Below are 17,787 nucleotides of genomic sequence, written 5' to 3'. Positions count from 1 at the left end.
TACAGTTAGCACATTCTTATGGTGGGGGAGTTACATGCAGAGCCGCCAGAAACTTGACCAATAATTGTTCTGGATCGTTGCTGACATCATTGCTGCTCTTCAGATGAGAAGTCAAGTGTGGAGGGCCTCTAGTCACCTTCCTTCTGCATGCTGGTGGCCAGAGTTGACCCTTCCTGTCTCTTCTTTGACAGACGCGCAGTGAGAAGATCCACGACAAGGAGACGGTTTCCGAAGCTGAGCTGGGGGGAACCGGCTTAAAGAGGTGCTGGCAGCCCCATCCTGCCCGCCCCTTTGTCCCTCTCCTCTCCTGCCCCCTGTGCCCACCCCTGTGCCCCATCAGAATTGGGAGAGCAGCAGGATGTGGTTTCTACATAACCCAAATCACTCAGGAGCTGGAAAGCCCGGGGCCAGGGGGATTCCAGATTGCAGCTTGACGTGTGTTTCTTTGGAATACCAGGGCCCCAGTGCATCCTAGCTGGCAGAGAAACTAGGTTCTTTGGGGTTCTGTTTTCTGTCTCTGGGTTAGGAGAGTCACCATGGACATCCATTCCTGGGGCTATGAGCAGCATCCATTGGGCCAGCCACATGCTGTGACCAAGGAGACCCCCCTAGACTAGTAGGACTTTGTCTCTACCATTAGGAAACACATGAGTGAGGGAAATGGAACCTCACAGGAGCCACACAAAGTAGCCCAGAAGCAAGGAGGCCCCAGGGTGGGAGGTGGGCACTGGAGCCAGAGGCTGGCTTTGCATTCCAGCTGTGTGGCTTCTAGTCTATGACCTTGGGCAGCTCCTCCCTGCCCACTCTTTCCCTCTGTCTCTTCCACTGTCTCAACAGCTGCCTCTAGAGCTGTCTGAGTCGTCCAGTTTGTGTGATGTATTAACACATGACTGGTACTTCTGGCCTCCAGGTAACATGTGCCCGGTCTGTGCTGGGATTTTTAAAATATTATATTTTAAAAACGTGTATTAACATGTTAATTGTAGAAATATGTGTTGATCACGTCCATCTACCCTTCTTCTACCTCTCCTCCTCCCACTCCTCTCTATCTCTTACCCGTGGCTCCCTTCCCAATCCCTAGTAAGCCCTTGTCTACTTTCAGGCGGGTTTTTTTTTTCTTCTTCTTCTTTTTAGTTTCCACATAAGAGAGAAAATATGCAATCTTTGTTTTTCTGTGTCTGACTTGTTTCACTTAACATGATATCCTCCAATTCCATCCATTTTCCTGCAAATGACAGGATTTTATTTTTCCTTATGACTGATTAATACTCCGTGGTGTATATATACCATAATTTTCTTTATCCACTCATCTGTTGATGGACACCTAGGCTGGTCCTTATCTTAGCCGTGGTGAATGGTGCTTCAGTGAATGTGGGTCTGCAGGTATCTCTTTATATTCTGGCTTCATTTCCTTTGGCTGTATACTCAGGAGTGGGATAGCTGGATCATATGGTAGTTCTATTTTTAGAAGCACGTGGGCATGCACGTGCCTGAGTGTATGTGTGCACCAGTGCGTATTGCTGGCAACTAAATCCAGGGCCTGGGGCATGCTAAGCAAGTGCTATTGAGTTAAGCTACCTATACCCCAGCCATGGTAGTTCTATTTTTAGTTTTCCTGAGTATCTTCTATTATTGTTTTCCATAGTGACTGTTTAATTAGGTTCCTATCAACAATGTATAAGGGTTCCTTTTTCCCTATATTCCCAGCAGCATTTATTGATTTTTTTTTATAATAGCCATTCTAACTGGAATGAGGTGGATCTCATTGTAGTTTTGATTTGCCTGATGGTTAATGTTATTGAGCATTTTTCCACATATTTATTAGTCATTTCTTACAAGAAGTGTCTATTCAGATCATTTGCCCCTTTTTTCAGTGGATTACTTGTTCTGTTATTTTATTTTATTTGTTTTTTTACATATTTTTGATATTAATCCTTGTCAAATGAGTAGCCTACAAGGATTCTCTCCCACTCTGGGTTGTGTATTATTTTCTTTGCTGTTGCACAAGCTTTTAAATTCAATGTAATTCCATTCGTCAATTCTTGCTTTTGTTTCCTGTGCTTTTAGAGCCCTATCCAGGAAATCATGGCTTGTGCCAATATCTTGAAGTGTTTCCCCTGTGTTTTCCTCTAGTAGTTTCAGAGTTTCAGGTCTTACTTTAAGGTCTTTGATCCATTTTGAGTTGATTTTTTTGTCCAGGATGAGAAATAGGATCAAGGTTTGATCTTCTACTTATGGATCTTCCATTTTCCTAGCAATATTTGCTGAACAGACTGTCCTTTCTCTAATGATGTTTTGGGCACCTTAGTTGACAATCAGTTGACTAAAGATGTGTGGACTCATTTCTGGATTCTCTATGCTACTTTATTTCGTCTGTGCTTCTGTTTGTGTTGAAGATTTAATGGCATCTAAGTTTGGGTTCCCCCAGAAGCAACCCCTGAGATGAGGGTTTATATGAAAATATTTATTTGGGAGAAGATTCCAGGAAATACCTGAAAGTAAGACAGGAAGAGGAAAGCAGCCAGTTAAAGCAGTTCCCACCCACCAGGGAAGTAGGCCAGGGTGTGCGCAGTCTGGGTTATTTCCCTCTAACACCGTTTTTCCTCCTCTGTTCTTCCTAGGACCAAATCTGTTTCCTCCATGTCTGAGTTTGAAAGTTTGCTTGACTGTTCCCCCTACCTTGCTGGTGGAGATGCCCGAGGCAAGAAACTGCCCAACAACCCTGCCTTTACCTTTGTGAGTACTGAGACCGTGGATCCAGAGAAAGATACCAAGGAAAAGGCAGGGCTCACGCCTCAGGACTCCAACCGCCTGGGTGCGCTGGGCTGCCAGGACTCTACAGGGAGGCACATGCAGCGCAGCTACACCGCTCCAGACAAGACGGGCATCCGAGTCTACTACAGTCCCCCAGTGGCCCGGCGCCTGGGTGTCCCTGTGGTCCATGACAAGGAGGGCAAAATCCTTATTGAGCCTGGCTTCCTCTTCACCACAGCCAAGCCCAAAGAATCAGCTGAGGCCGACGGGCTGGCCGAGAGCTCCTACAGTCGGTGGCTGTGCAACTTCTCTCGCCAGCGCCTGGATGGGGGCTCAGCGGGCAGCGCCTCGGCAGCCGGGCCCGCCTTCCCCGCGGCCCTGCATGACTTTGAGATGTCAGGCAACATGAGCGATGACATGAAGGAGATCACCAACTGCGTGCGACAGGCCATGCGCTCCGGCTCGCTGGAGAGGAAAGTGAAAAGCACGTCCAGCCAGACGGTGGGCCTGGCCAGCGTGGGCACACAGACAATCCGCACGGTCAGCGTGGGCCTGCAGACTGACCCGCCCCGCAGCAGCCTCCACAGCAAGAGCTGGTCACCCCGCAGCTCGTCGCTGGTGTCCGTGCGCAGCAAGCAGATCTCCTCCTCCCTGGACAAGGTCCATTCCCGCATCGAGCGGCCCTGCTGCTCGCCCAAGTATGGCTCGCCAAAGCTCCAGAGGCGCTCGGTGTCCAAGCTGGACAGCACCAAGGACCGCAGTCTCTGGAACCTGCACCAGGGCAAGCAGAATGGCTCGGCCTGGGCTCGCTCCACCACCACGCGGGACAGCCCGGTGCTGAGGAACATCAACGACGGGCTGTCCAGCCTCTTCAGTGTGGTGGAGCACTCAGGGAGTACGGAATCTGTGTGGAAGCTGGGCATGTCCGAGACCCGGGCCAAGCCCGAGCCTCCCAAGTACGGCATCGTGCAGGAGTTCTTCCGCAACGTGTGTGGCCGCGCCCCGAGCCCCACCGCGGCTGCGGGAGAGGAAGGCGCCAAGAAGCCCGAGCCCCTCTCCCCGGCCAGTTACCATCAGCAGGAGGGCGTGGCCAGGATCCTGAGCAAGAAGGCCACCAAGTCAGGCAGCAGCGAGGAGGCCAGAGCCACCCTGCTTCCCCAGGTGGGGAAGGACGGTGTGCCCCGGGAGGGCGATGGCATCTCCGTTCTTCCCAATGAGGTAGGTGGGTGGAGTTTGCCCTTTTTCTTGGGAGCGGGGATTGGCTTCCAGGGTCCAACCTCACGTGGATTTTTTTTTTTTTTTGGTGTGTGTGTGTGTGTGTGTGTGTGTGTGTACTGAAAATTGAATCCATGGGTCCTATACTACTGAAGCACATCCCCAAACCTTTTCATATTTTATTTTGAGACAGTCTCCCAAAGTTGCTTGGGGCCTTGCCTAGTTACCAAGGCTGGCTTTGAACTCATGATCCTACTGCCTCAGCCTCCCGAGTCTCTGGGATTACAGGCTTGCACCCAGCACCCAGCTCTATTCATTTTTGTTTTTATTTATTTTTTATTATTTGGTAGTGCTGGGGATTAAACCCAGAGGCTCACATGTGCTACGCAAGCACTCCCCCACTGAGCTACATGCCCAACCCTTTAAATTATTGGATACTGGAGCTTGAACCAGGGGTGCTGCACCCCTGAGCTACATCCTTGCCTCTTTTTACTTTTTATTTTGAGACAGGGTCTTGCTATGTTGCCAAGCCTGGCTTCAAATTTTTGATCTTCCTGCCTTAGCCTCCCAAGTAGCTGCACCACAGTGCCTAGCTCGTTTGTTTTTTTTTTAATTCAAGAAATATAGTCGTATGTCTCAAATAGTTCTTATGCTGGTATGACATGGGGATGAATGTCCCAGACCTGGAACAACACAAACCTGGAGACCACATGGTCTGAATGCCAAGAGACTAGTAAGTGGCTTAAGCAGGGGTTTGACTACTACACAGCAGAGACCTCCAGCATCCTCCAGGGAAAGGGTGTGCCCGCAGCTCTCTTGCCCTCACTAGTATGCTGTGTGACTTGTTAGGCTCGGGAGAGCCAATTGTAAGTGTTATTAAATATTAATTAGCCTGCCTAGGCATGCCTATAATCCCAGTGACTTGGGAGGCTGAGGCAAGAGAATTGCAAGTTTGAGGCCAGCCTCAGCAACTTAGAGAGGCCCTAAGCAATTTAGCAAGACTCTGTCTCAATATTAAAATTGAAAAGGGCTGAGGATATACATATTTGCCTGAGCCAGGTGCTATGGCACAATCCTGTGATCCCAGATTTTTAGGAAATTGAGGCCACAGGATTGCAAGTTCAAGGCTAGTCAGGGCAACTTAGTGAGACCCTGTCTCAAAAAATAAAAAGGGGTGAGGGATGTAGCTCAGGGGTAAAGTGCCCCTGGGTTTAATTCTCAGTGCCGCGACAAAATAAAACAAAACATTAACCTGCCTACCAGCCCAGCAAGACTTCACACCTAGGTGCTCATATTGTCTCTGTGAATTTTTTCTGGATGCCCCCCTCCTGATATCAGTTTTGATAAGTCAGGGATTACTTGACTATTAGCAAAGGAGGCATGTAAGTTAGCATTGCAGAGGAGAAGGAAACCTCTCTGAAGAATGATGGAGTACTTACTGCATGGAACCCAAGAGCAGAGACTGAAGGGCTAGCAGCTTCTCCCTGTCTCCCTCTCCTATATTTTGAGCCTTATTTGCTCCTATGTCCTCTTCCTCCTTCTCGTTCTTTTTGTTGTATTTGCACAAGGACCATGTGAGCTCTTTCAGCTCTTGATATACCACATCTTTCAGTTCAAGCACCTAAGAGATACTGATTCGAGCCTCTTATACCAATTCCACATTTCCAGGAGGAAGAACCTCTGATTGGTCCAGCATGGGTCAGGTCCAGTCAGCTGTGGCCAGGGGTCCACGGGGTCTGCTCTGGGCTCAGAGGAGATAGGGACACAGAACACTGTGTGAGATAGCTGGGATTGGCCCAAAAGGTCAGCTTCCCTATTATTGTATATTTAGGTGGTTTCTAGTTTTTCCCTAATGTAAATGGTGCTGTGGTGAATATCTTGGTGCAAAAAAAAAATTTTTTTTTTTTTTTTACATTTCAGATTATTTCCTTAGGTTTCAGTTGCAGAAATGGGATTATAGCATGAAAGGATATAAAAATGTGTAAGGTATTTGATAAATGTTGCCAAATTGTCTTTCAAAAAAGTTTGTCTGGGGGCTGGGGTTGTGGCTCAGTGGTAGAGCGCTTGCCTAGCATGTGTGAGGCACTGGGTTCGATTCTCAGCACCACATATAAATAAATGAATAAAATAAAGGTTCATCAACATCTAAAACATTAAAAAAAAAAGTTTGTCTGGAGGGGCTGTGGTTGTGGCTCAGTGGTAGAGTGCTTGCCTCACATGTGTGAGTCACTCACTGGGTTCAAGTCTCAGCACCGCATATATATAAATGAAGAAAATAAAGGTCCATCAACAACTAAAAAATTTTTTAAAAAAGGTTTTTTGCTGAACTGGGAGTATAGCTCAGTGGTAGCGCTTGCCTCACATGCACAAGCTCTGGGTTCAGTCCTCAGCACTAGAGAGTGACAGAGAGAGAGAGGGAGAGAGAGAGAGAGAGAGATTGTCCAGTTTTACAGCCTCGGTAGTGCAGGGGGAGTGCATTTCTTCTCCACACATCTACTCAGCTGGCTGTCTTGTTTTTGTTGTTTGGTACCAGGGATTGCACCCAGGGGTGCTTAACCACTGAGCCACATCTCCAGCTTTTTTTTTTGTATTTTATTTAGAGATAGGGTCTCTCTGAGTTGCTTAGGGCCTCACTGAATTGCTGAGGCTGGCTTTGAACTAGTGATTCTCTTGTCTCAGCCTCCTGAGCCTCTGGGATTACACTGGCTGTAATTTTTAAAAATCTCTTATTTATTTATATTTTTTAAACTTTTAACTTAATTTTTAACTAATTTATTTCTATTTTTTAACTTTAATGTTCATGCTGAGCATATCATAAGAATACGTCTGAATATAGTCAAACACAGCCATTGCATTAACATTTTCCAGAGAAACAGAACCAATAGTGTGTGGGGGAGATTGACAGATATCTATCTTAAGGATTGGGCCCACATGGTCATAGAGGCTGGCAAGTCCCAAGATCTGTATGATGAGTCACAAAGGCCTGAGAATTGGTTAAGTTAATGATTTCATTTCAGACTGAGGCCTGGCAGTCACATGACCCAGGAAGTGCCCATGGTCTGAAAATAGAAGAAAATCTAATGTGACAGTCCAAAGGCTGTCAGGTGTGAAGAATTGACGTACTTGGGGGAGAGTCAGCATTTTTGTTCTATTCGAACCTTTACTTGATTGGATGAAGCCTACCCACGTTAGGGAGGGGGATCTGCTCTACTCATTCTGCCAATTAATCTCATCCAAAAACACCCTCACAGAAATCCCTAGAATAATGTTCAAACCTAATGTCTGGGCAGCCTGTGGCTGAGTCACATTGACAAATAAAATTAATTATCACATCCATAAAACCAGCACCACACCAAGAAACAACAGTACACAGCTAACTGGCTTTTAAATGTTGATTTTAAAGTTGATATACATATTTTTCAGTATGTTAATGTGCCGGTGACCTGTTGACCCAGTAGTTCTCTTGTTAGGAATGTAGTCTGTGGAAATAATCACAGAGGTGGAAGATGAAGCTTGCATAAAAGACTACGTTGCAGGCTGGGGTTGTGGCTCAGTGGTAAAGTGCTGGCACACACAAGGCCCTGGGTTCCCTTCCCAGCACCTCAGGAAAAAAAATAAAAATAAATGTGTTGCATTATTAATAAAAATTGTTGACCCGTGTTAAATGTCTAATAGGTCCTTTGCCTAGGGCTTTTACATATCATATCTGATTTGACCCTTACAACTTTGAAAAAGGTATCATGTGTCTCATCTTATGGGGGAAATCAAGCCTCTGAGAGGTAATTGCCCAAGGCCATACAGTAAGTGATAACTGGGATTTGAGCCAAGCAATCTTGTTCTACAGGTGCATTTTTCTGTGTGTTGATAATAATAAAAAATCAGAAACTACCCAAACAAACATCAAAAGTAAATTGGGGCCAGGCATGGTGTGCATGCCTGTAAGCCCAGCGACTTGGGAGGTTGAAGCAAGAGGATAACAAGTTCGAACACAACCTCAACAACTTAGTGAGACCCTATCTCAAAATAAAAAGGGCTAGGGAAGCCAGGAGCGATAGCTTGGGAGGCTGAGACTGGAGGATCATGAGTTCAAAGCCAGCCTCAGCAATGGTGATGCACTAAGCAACTCAGTGAGATTCCGCCTCTAAATAAATTACAAAAATAGAGCACAAGGAGGTGGCTGGGGAAGTAGCTCAGTTGGTAGAGTGCTTGCCTTGCATGCACAAAGCCCTGGGTTCAATCCCCAGCACCAAAAAAAAAAAAAAGTCAAAAAAAGGCTGGGGATGTGGATCAGTGATGGAGTGCCCCTGAGTTTAATCCCTGTTATCTACGCCCACCCCATCCCCAAAAAAAATTAGGGCTGGGGAACTTGTTCATTTGCCTAGAATGCCCAAAGCCCTGGGTTCAACCCCCAGCATCACCAAAGAAAAAAGTGAATTGAATATATAAATTATTTCTATTCAGGGCTGGATTAAAGCTCAGTGATAGAGAACTTGCCTGGCCTCTGTGAGGCACTGGGTTCGATTCTCACACTGTATGTAAGTAAATAAATAAAGGTCCATTGGCAACTAAAACATTTTTAAAAAATTATTTCTATTTAGCAGAATAGTGTACAGCTGGGGCTAGGGATATAGCTCAGTTGGAAGAGTGCTTGCCTCTCATGCAAAGGCCCTGGGTTCAATCCCCAGCACCAAAAAAAAAAAAAAAAAAATACAGAATAGTATACAGCTATTAAAAGAGATCTAGGACATACATAGTGGCAAAAAAAATGTTCATGTTTTGCAATTGCAAAATAGGATGTAGGTGATGAAGTCAATATGTATATGCAGTATGTTGAGAATTTATTTTTGACGTTGCAGGACTTTGACAACATTCACTTTTTTCTCTGTGTCTTCTGGACCACATTAGAATGAATATCCATTACTGTCCAAAAGGGAGGAAAACGGAAAAATGGCTCCAGAGAGGGGATGCAGCCCCTGGGAACTGGTCTGTGGGCATGGCTGAGTCCAATTCCATGCCTGGCTGGTCACCCAGTGGTAGCTGTCCATACTTCCTGACTCCTGACCTCTTCTTTCCCTCCTCTTAGGACGCTGTCTGTGACTGCAGTGCCCAGTCTCTTGCCTCCTGCTTTGCCAGGCCGTCCCGCTCTGCTATCCGCCACTCTCCTTCCAAGTGCAGGCTGCATCCCTCTGAGTCTGGCTGGGGCATGGAGGAAAGGGTGGCCCCTGCCAGTGAGTGACAGAGCAGCCCGGCTCCCTTCCTCGACCAGCCCAGTTCCTGGGAGGTGGAGAGGAGGCAAGGGGCCATACCCTGGAGGGACAGCAGCTATACCACTGCCAGAGAAGAGCTTTCACATCAAGGTAAAGCGGGTCTCCTGCTGACCAGTGGGTGGTGATCTCTGACTCCCAAGGGAAGGCACTGAGTGGGAGATAGACCAAAACTGGGCCTTAGAAGCATCCGCAGAGAGCTCCATTGGGACCAACCCCTGAGTCCTAAAGGAGACCCTTGCCTGGATCCACCCATACCCACTTCTCAGAAGAGCCCAGGAAGAGATGCACCTCTGGTCATGCTTCATGGAAGGGGACTCACAGAGATGTTCCCTGTTGACCACGTAACCCTTCACGGGGAGGAGATACCACCGAGAAAATGAGCTCTGCTCTAGGGCCCACCTTGGGTTTCTGGCAGAGCTGGGCTAGCCACCATCCCCTCCTCCTGGCCCTGCTGCTCTGGATTGCTGGGATTCTAGGGGGTATGATAGGGCCGTAACCAGGGCCAAGAATATGCTCAGAGTCCTGGAGCCTTGGATCTCCTTGCTCATACCTGGAGCAGTAAGAACTGGGAGACAGTGGGAATGAGTAGGGCTCAAGTCAGGGAGCCATTGGAATTTCCTCCCTTGTCAAAGTGATGGGGGCGGGGGGAACCTTTTGGGAGACTCCGTGAAGACAGAAATAGGTAGAGTCAGTCTTAAGAACTGGTGCATAAAAAAAAAAAAAAAATGCCTACATGCCCATGCCTTGACCTGGGGCCTCTTTCCCCAGCACCCTGGAGGAGACTACACCTCCTCTGTGTTTACATCCTGCAGCTGGTGGAGGGCAAAGAGACTCCCAGCAGGAGACTCCCAATTGGTCACATCAGGCCAAGGAGAATTCACAGTAGACTGGAGCCCAGAAACACATTTCTTGCCTAGATTGTTTATTTGAATTTTTCGTACTATAAATATTTAAGGTGGTTTACTTTATTTTAATAATTTAATTGACCCCAAAGTCCTTAAGGTAATTTATTGGAGATCGACACGTGTTCTTGCCACTGGGACAATGTGGGACTTGTAACACCATGGATAGGCATGGGGTCCCCAGTGTGGACCAGATGGCTCAGCAGCCACGCTCTGGTCTCCTGGTCAGTTTAGGAGGGCCCCTCACCAGACCTGGTGCCCTGTAGCTTGCTCCCCCAACACCGCTGACCCTTTAGCCCAGAGCACTACTTTCCAGCACCTGGTCCTTGCCCAGCCCCCAGAGGTCAGTCTGTAAATGCTCTGGATGGGGTGGTGGGCCAGACTGTTGTCACCACTACCCCGGCATTCTCCCTTTCCCTCCCGTCTCTGAAACCTTCTGTAATGAGTCAAACATGGATTACGACAGCTCTATTAAGAGCACAGAAATCCCTCCAAGTTCCCTAAGTGAGAACTCGCAGGAAAACAGGATGGACTTCAAGAATGTTGTTTACTGCCGTTTTGCACATGGATCTGAGAGTGTCTGCCCGCCTGCCTCAGTTCTCACCAACCTGCCAGCCTTTTCACCAGCCTGTCTCCTCAGCCTTATGGCCTCTCACGGCTCTTCTCCCAGCCTTGGATCCACCGCCTGCCCTTTCCCATGCCCATGGCAGCTGCCCGCGCTGTCAGATGGACTGAACGTAGCTCATTGCAGTACCGTGAGGAAGGTCTCATGTGGCCTCTCCCTTGGTGCCAGTGAACCCATTTTGGTTGTGCACATGCCCACCCCCTACACACACAGATGTGCAGCCCCACTGTCACTGACTGGGGACCCAGAGTTACATCACAGGATGGATTGGCTTGTCTACACAATTCCCCATCAGAAAAGCCAACAGCCTTGCAAGTTTTCCCCCGACCCTGGACTCAGCAGATGCCTCTGTACTCCCTCCTGCTGGTTCCCAGCCTACCCTTTCAGGGTCATCTGGACCACTTAGTTCTTCACCCATTCCCTATTGGCAGCACATCAGGGGCACGCCTGTCCTTCCAGCTGCTTCCTTGTGCCCCAGTGACTTGTGTGGGCATAGCTGGCAGGCCATGGAGCCGTGGGCTTTTCCCCCCTGAGATGCCAACCCTCCCACTCAAGAGGTCAGGAGGCCCCTCTAAGGTTATCTGCAGTGAGAGGATTCACACCAGGCCACAAGCCACCAGAGGCCTTTTGCCACCTCCCGAGCTGAAGAGGGCCAGGGAGGCTGCGCTCTCAGCCTTGGGGAAAAATCCCCATGAGACCTGAATTCACCCCAGGGCCCACGGGCCGCTCAGCCTTACCATCGTCCTCATCTGAGATTGTCGTGCCATCTTCGTTGTCTGGGCATCTAGCCCCCCCCAGCCCCCAGCGGGTGTTGGAGGCTCCAGGTCTTGGTTTTCAGTGAAGTCCCAGTTTCCACTCCTTGCATGCCACTGTGCAAGGCCACTCGTCACTGTTCCTCAGAAGCCTCTGGACATGGGGCTTGGTGGGGTTAAAGTGTTATGTGTAAATACTGGTTTGGTTTCATTTTTAGCATTTTACTTGGTAACTGGTTGTTTTCTTTTTGGGGGTGGGAGGGTTGGTTTGTAAAAACTCTCTACTCTTTTGGAATGTAATTTCTAAGTTTGTTTCTTCAAATGCCTTTTTTATGTCTTGGTAACATTCCCAAAGCAGAAAACTGCCTGACCCACAAGTGGGGGCTCCCCTGGAGGATTGGGGTGCCAGGAAGGAATGCTGCCCTTCTTCCCTTTCTTCCCCTTCCTGTTCCCATCTACCCTTTACTCCTACCTGCTTTTTCCTTTTCCTCCTCCCTTAGCTTTCTTCCTCCTTTGCCCCATTTCCTCTTTTTTCAACCAAAGTCCCAAGGAACCCTGGGGTCCTAATCTCCTACAGACTGCCTGATGTGGGTGCATGGGTTGACATCAGTTGGTTGGGGGAGGTGTGGGACCAACTCCATGACTGACCCAAAACTGGGTGACTTTACATTTCCTGTGTCTGACCTCTTCCCAGAGCCAAATTAGACTGTCCTGGAGGCAGCGGTGACTGTACATGAAATGAAAATAAATCAAACCACTTTGGTGCATTGGCTCTAAGGCCTGGATCACGCACAAGTCATCAAAATTCAGTTCCCAGTCCTACCAACCCTTTCTCCCAGTCTTTCCTCACCAAAAGCTGGCCTCCAAGAGGTCTTGCTGTCTATGACCACAAAAAAAAGAGCCCTATCGCTTGACCCCCAAAGGAATGCTCTTCTATTTTCTGGCCTCCAGGTGACAAAGCTGAGGGCCCATAGACTTGATCCTCTTACACCCTGATGCTGGTAAGGAGCCATCATACCTGCTCTCAGGTACTTTTCATGGATTTATCACCCAGCCTCTTTTGCCCGGATAATGTCAACGCTCTTCCTCCCTCTCCCTGCCCATCTAGGGTGTCTCCCTGCTCCAGCCTTATCAGCCACCAAGTCCCTCTACCTCTTCGCTAATAATGACAACAATCCCCTATACATCCCACCATGAGCACTTTACTATTTGGAGATCACTTTCCTCTTCCCCATCTCCTTTAGGTCTCTCAAAGACAACTTTCCGGAGGACAGAAACAGGTACAGGCCGCATCCCAGAGCACCCACCTGGGAAGCCAGCAAGTTTAGACAAGAACTTTGGTCTAGTGGATCCCCTAGCCCTACTCTGTCCCGATTGCTATGCAAACCCACTGTGTCACTGGGAGCACTGGCAAGGTTTAGGACACCCAGAACATGCCATGCATGTTCACCAAAATGCCACCAACAAGTCTACCCACCCCATCACTGGACATGTGTTCCAGAGGGTGTTCTGAGGACCCCTGCATTGGAATCCTTTGAGGGCCTGTGCAAGATGCAAATTCCTGAACTCCACTTCAGCCTTCTGAGACAAGAATCTGCATGCTTAGCCATTCCCCAGGGGATCCCAAGCACTCCTGGCCACAGCATTTGTGTTCACAGCCTGACCATTAGGCCATCATTCTTTTCATCAGTAATTACAATGTTATATTATTTTATTTTATTTTTGCAGTAATGGGGAGTGAACCTAAGGGCCCTCCACCACCTAGCCACCTCCCCAGCTCTTTTTTATTTATTTATTTATTTATTAAATTTTGAGGCAGCATCTTGCTAAGTTTCTAAGCCTGGCCCCAAACTTGTGATCCTCCTGCCTCAGCATCCTGAGCTGCTGGGATGACAGGCAAGCACCACCATGTCCAGCCTGCAACACTGTATTCTTAAAAAGAGTACTGAGCGCCAAGCTGGGCCTTACAGAACCTGGTCCTTCACCAAACTCTGCTTTGGTCTAATTACCCTGAAGATTTCCAAAAAATTCAGAAACAATGAACAATCTTATACATTTTTTAATAATTTTTTAACTTGTTGATAGAACTTTATTTATTTATAAGTGGTGCTGAGGATCGAACCCAGCACACATGCTTGGCAAGTGCTCTACCACTGAGCCACAACCCCAGCCCCTTAATCATACACATTTAATGAGACAGCAAAAAATAGAAAATCAAAAGGCAAGATAATGTATTCTTCATATCTGCCTGATTTAATTCCCATAAATGTTACTCTTGTGTTTCTTCACAGCCATAGCAAAAAGGAAAAAAAAAAATCATATGATTTTATAACTTTCATCATGCAATCATGGCAAGCAAGCAATTCTTCTGCTACTAATTTAATATATATATGTCCTCTCTTCAAAGGCCTGGAGCCACTTAGTGTTTTTACAAGTTAAGCTGAGATGCAAGGATGTTTTCCAGGAGACTATTGTTAAAAAAAAAAAACAAAAAAAAAACTGCCACCAACTTGAATGACCTTGGCTCAATCATGTGGCTAGCCTATGCCTCAGTTTCCCCAGCTATAAAGTGGGGATAATGGCCTACCTCTTGTGGCTGTCGTGAGGACCAAATACAACACTGTGCCTGCAGGTCTACCTGGAAAAGTGCGAGGTTCTATACTAATGTAAATGGTTTGACCACACTCATTGTTCCCAGGTCAGCCCCTCAGTGCCCTGGTGCTGGGGATGACACTGCCTCATCTGTTTGTTGGTTTTAATAAATAAAAAGGAGACTACATGTGAATCTGTACCAACCTCCTCACTTATTTTTTTAATTGTGGCAAAATATACATATTGTAATTGGCTACTTTCACTTTATTTTTAGTGGCTTTTAGTATGCACACAGTGTTGTGTAATCCTCACTCCCAGCCATTTCAGAACTTTTTCATCATCCCAAACTATAACTCTGTATCCTCTAAACACTAGTTCCCCATCCTCCCTGCTGCCCCCAGCCCCTGGCATCCTCTAGTCTCCTTTCTTCCTCCTTGGGTCAGCCTACTCTCAGAACCTCATGGAGGTGGAATCCTACCACATCAGTCCTTTGTCTTAGCCTTTTTGATTTTTAGGTGAGGAAATCAGGCCCAGAGAAGGGAGTAGCTCACCCCGGGCCTCACAGCAAACCAGAGGCAGAGCCAAAACCAGGTCCTGGGCTGACTGCCAGCAGGCCCTGTACCCCTGATGAGGCACCTCTCTGCCTTTCATGATCTTGGCTGAGCCCCTTTCTCTGGGCTTGGTGTACTTGCTTCCATCCTCTCACTCATCCTCTCATTTCTCATCTTCCAAAGACCCCTGCCTGCCCGCCTCCCCCCACTCCCCCCCAAGCTGATTCCTTCCAGCAGATGGAGAGTCTTTGGCCCATGGCCAGGTTTTCCTCCTCTGGGCCCCAGGTTTACTGCCGTACCAGCTCTCAGCCCTCCCGGGACATCCCCGCCCCAGCACTGTTCCTCCTACAGATTTCTTACAACCTCAATGAAGCCTCCCTGCCCTCCTATCAGGGGAGTGCCCCTGTCATCTCCCAACTTCAATATTTGCTCTCAGATCTGGTGTCCTGCATTCCATGCTTGTTTTGTTTCCTCACCCCAGAGGGTCCCCTTGCCCTCATGTATCAGGCAGCACCAGCCCTGCCAGCCCTTCCCATTGGGTTCACCCCACCTCAGCAACCCCAAAGTCCAGAAGGATAACCCCCAGTCTCCCCCTTGAGCCACACTATCTTCTCTCTCTCTCTGCAGCCTCCCGGCACTTTCCACTGGGGGGCTATGGTGGATGTGGACTTGGATCCCCCTCCTGGATGGCCCTGGTTGTAAGACAGATTCAGTCTGACTCGGGTTCTTCTTTCCCTCTCTCTGTACATCTGTCTGTCTAACCATTTTTTTCTAACCCTGCGTATCGTCACCTCCAGAATAGTTTACCCTGGAAGAACCTATAGATTACACTCCCAATGTGCAGAATCCATAGACCCAAGATCCAAAGGCGACCGAGGACATAATGCCAGGCCTGAGTCCCTCTTCAAGGCTTCTCCACCACCTGCCCTGCCCACTCCTTCCTCCCCATCCTGAGACCCTTCTCTCCCCCTTGGCTATCCCACTGGCCCTGCTCCCTGCACTCCCTGCCCTTCACCAGCTCTCTGGACTCCAGACCCATAGGGAAGGAACTTTGGTTTCCTCTAACTCTCCTGAAAGGGTGAGGCAGTCTGAACCTGGCTGCCTTGTTAACACTCCATTCTGAAGCCACCTAAACCACTCCCATGAAGAAGGATCTCAGCTAGCCGTCTGGAAACCTAGCCTAAACCTGGGCTGATTTCTTAATTTCTCTGACCTTCTCAATCTTAAACGGTCTTCTGATGAGCATTAGGATGACCCTATGGGCCCCAGAGCACCCTCCAAAGCTCCGCCCCTGATCTCTGTGCCTTAGTTTACTTCTCTGCACAGGGGGGCTCACCAAAAGTCCATTCCCAGTATCTTTCCAGACCCTTTGGTGCCTCTACTACGGCTGGACCTTGCCTGCCATGGCCCTGCCTGGAGGTACCAGGTTGCCAAGGCCAAGGATAAGGTGACTGGGGCACCATTCCAGACCACTAGCTCTCAAATTGTGTCCCAGTAGCAGGAGCATCACCAGGGAACTTTGCAGAAGTGCAAATTTTGCCCCCCCCCGGGGGGGGGGCATACTGAATTAGAACTTCCCAGGCAGGTAACAGCAAGTTGGGATTTGAAAGAGTTTTCCAGGTCATTCCCACATGCACAAGCTGGCCAACTGCTGGCCCAGGCTAGCAGTGAGTGCAGGCTGGAATGGACTGGAGCTGGCAAAGAACGGGGGCCCCTGCCCCCCGTAAAACTACAACAATAAAAACAACCATTGGTGTATCTGCTTCCAGGAAGCTGGTGGGCTGGGGAGGACATGCAGTTTTCCCTTTCCTGTCCCTGGCTCAGTGCCAGCCCTGCTCACCCTCTCCCATTTGTCTGGGTTTTACAAAAGGCTGTCTGGGCAGTGGCAGCAGGCAAGGGTGGGAGTCCTGGAGAGACAAGAGGCAAAGGACCCTGTTAGTTTGTCCCTTGGGAACCTCATCATAGGCCAGATGGTCTCTCTCCAGGTGGAAAGAATCCTAACTCTACAAGAAAAAAATCCTAAGTCTCCAGCTCCTCCTCTTCCTCCCAACCCTAGGAAGACCTTATTATAGATAGTGCCAAAAAAGCTCCAAATCCCCGACACCTGGGGAAGAGAGCCAGAAGCTGTCCTTCCTCTTTATCCTGGTCCCTCCCCAGCTCCTGCCAATACTGTGAAGCCCCCTTCCTACTCAGCCTGGTGAGGGTCCTGCAGCTGTGGGTCCTGGGAGACCCCCAGGGAAAGGCCCCCGGGGAGGGAAGGGACCAAGGGCATCCTTGGGCCAACTGTCCACCTGTCCTTTCCACTGCTCTCTCCTCCTCTCTTTTGTCTTCAAAAGGCTCCTTCCCAGGATGGATTGGGTGCTAGGACAACTGCAGTCCAATCCACCAGCTCTCCCTGCCCCCCCTGTGTCTTATTTCAGACATGAGAATAATTGTACAGTGTAAACTTACAAAACGTTTTTAATGGTTGTAGATTGGAAATAAAGTATGTCATATGAATAGTTGCTATGACTTGGCTTCCTCTCTGATTTCTCTCGCAGGGTGGGGGTGGGGCAGCAGGTTTGAAACTTGACTCCACCCCACCTGCATTTGCCTGGGAAGACGGGAATACTAGCTGGTAGTGTCACTTGGGAGGGACCACCAGGAGTTCAAGCTGCTTACATGGCTGATTCAGTGTCTCCCAGGAGGTGCGTTATGACCAGTAAGAAATGCAGAGCATTCAAGAAGAAAAACAGGATTAAGCTTTTCTGCAAAAGACTTAAAAGAATTTATTATGGTTAAAAAAAAAAAAAAGGACAATTAAGACATTGTCCTGAAATTAATTATCTCTAAACATCTTTTACCTCTCACAGATGCTGTAGGTCAAGAATTTGGGAGCTGGGTTGTCCTGCTTCAGGGTCTCTGGAGGCTGCAGTCAGATGTCAATTAGGCTGCAGTTATTCACACTTTATTTATTTTGATGCTGGCGATGGAACCTCACACATGCTAACAAACACTGTACCACGATTCACACCATCCAACCCTGGCTGCAGTTGTCTGAATGCCTGACAAGGGCTACAAGGGCGATTTGAAAGGTGGCTAATTCACATACCTGACAAGTCAGTGCTGGCTATGGGCAAGAGGCCTCAG

General features: G+C 48.4%; 1 protein-coding gene across 1 annotated transcript in view; it reads left to right on the top strand.

Moving 5' to 3' along the window:
- The window catches only part of Mtcl2 (microtubule crosslinking factor 2), a 69,903-nt gene extending 52,734 nt beyond the window's left edge, over positions 1–17,169 (top strand). Inside the window, exons 13-15 of the mRNA XM_027945369.2 lie at positions 192–262; positions 2,622–3,972; positions 9,053–17,169. Of these exons, the coding sequence (XP_027801170.2) occupies positions 192–262; positions 2,622–3,972; positions 9,053–9,205 (1,575 nt within the window). The 3' untranslated portion in view covers positions 9,206–17,169. The remainder of the gene's footprint in view (positions 1–191; positions 263–2,621; positions 3,973–9,052) is intronic.
- Positions 17,170–17,787: the final 618 nt, after the last annotated feature.

Source organism: Marmota flaviventris, chromosome 2, assembly GCF_047511675.1.
Source record: "Marmota flaviventris isolate mMarFla1 chromosome 2, mMarFla1.hap1, whole genome shotgun sequence".
NCBI lineage: Eukaryota > Metazoa > Chordata > Mammalia > Rodentia > Sciuridae > Marmota > Marmota flaviventris.
This window is presented reverse-complemented; position numbering and strand designations above follow the sequence as displayed.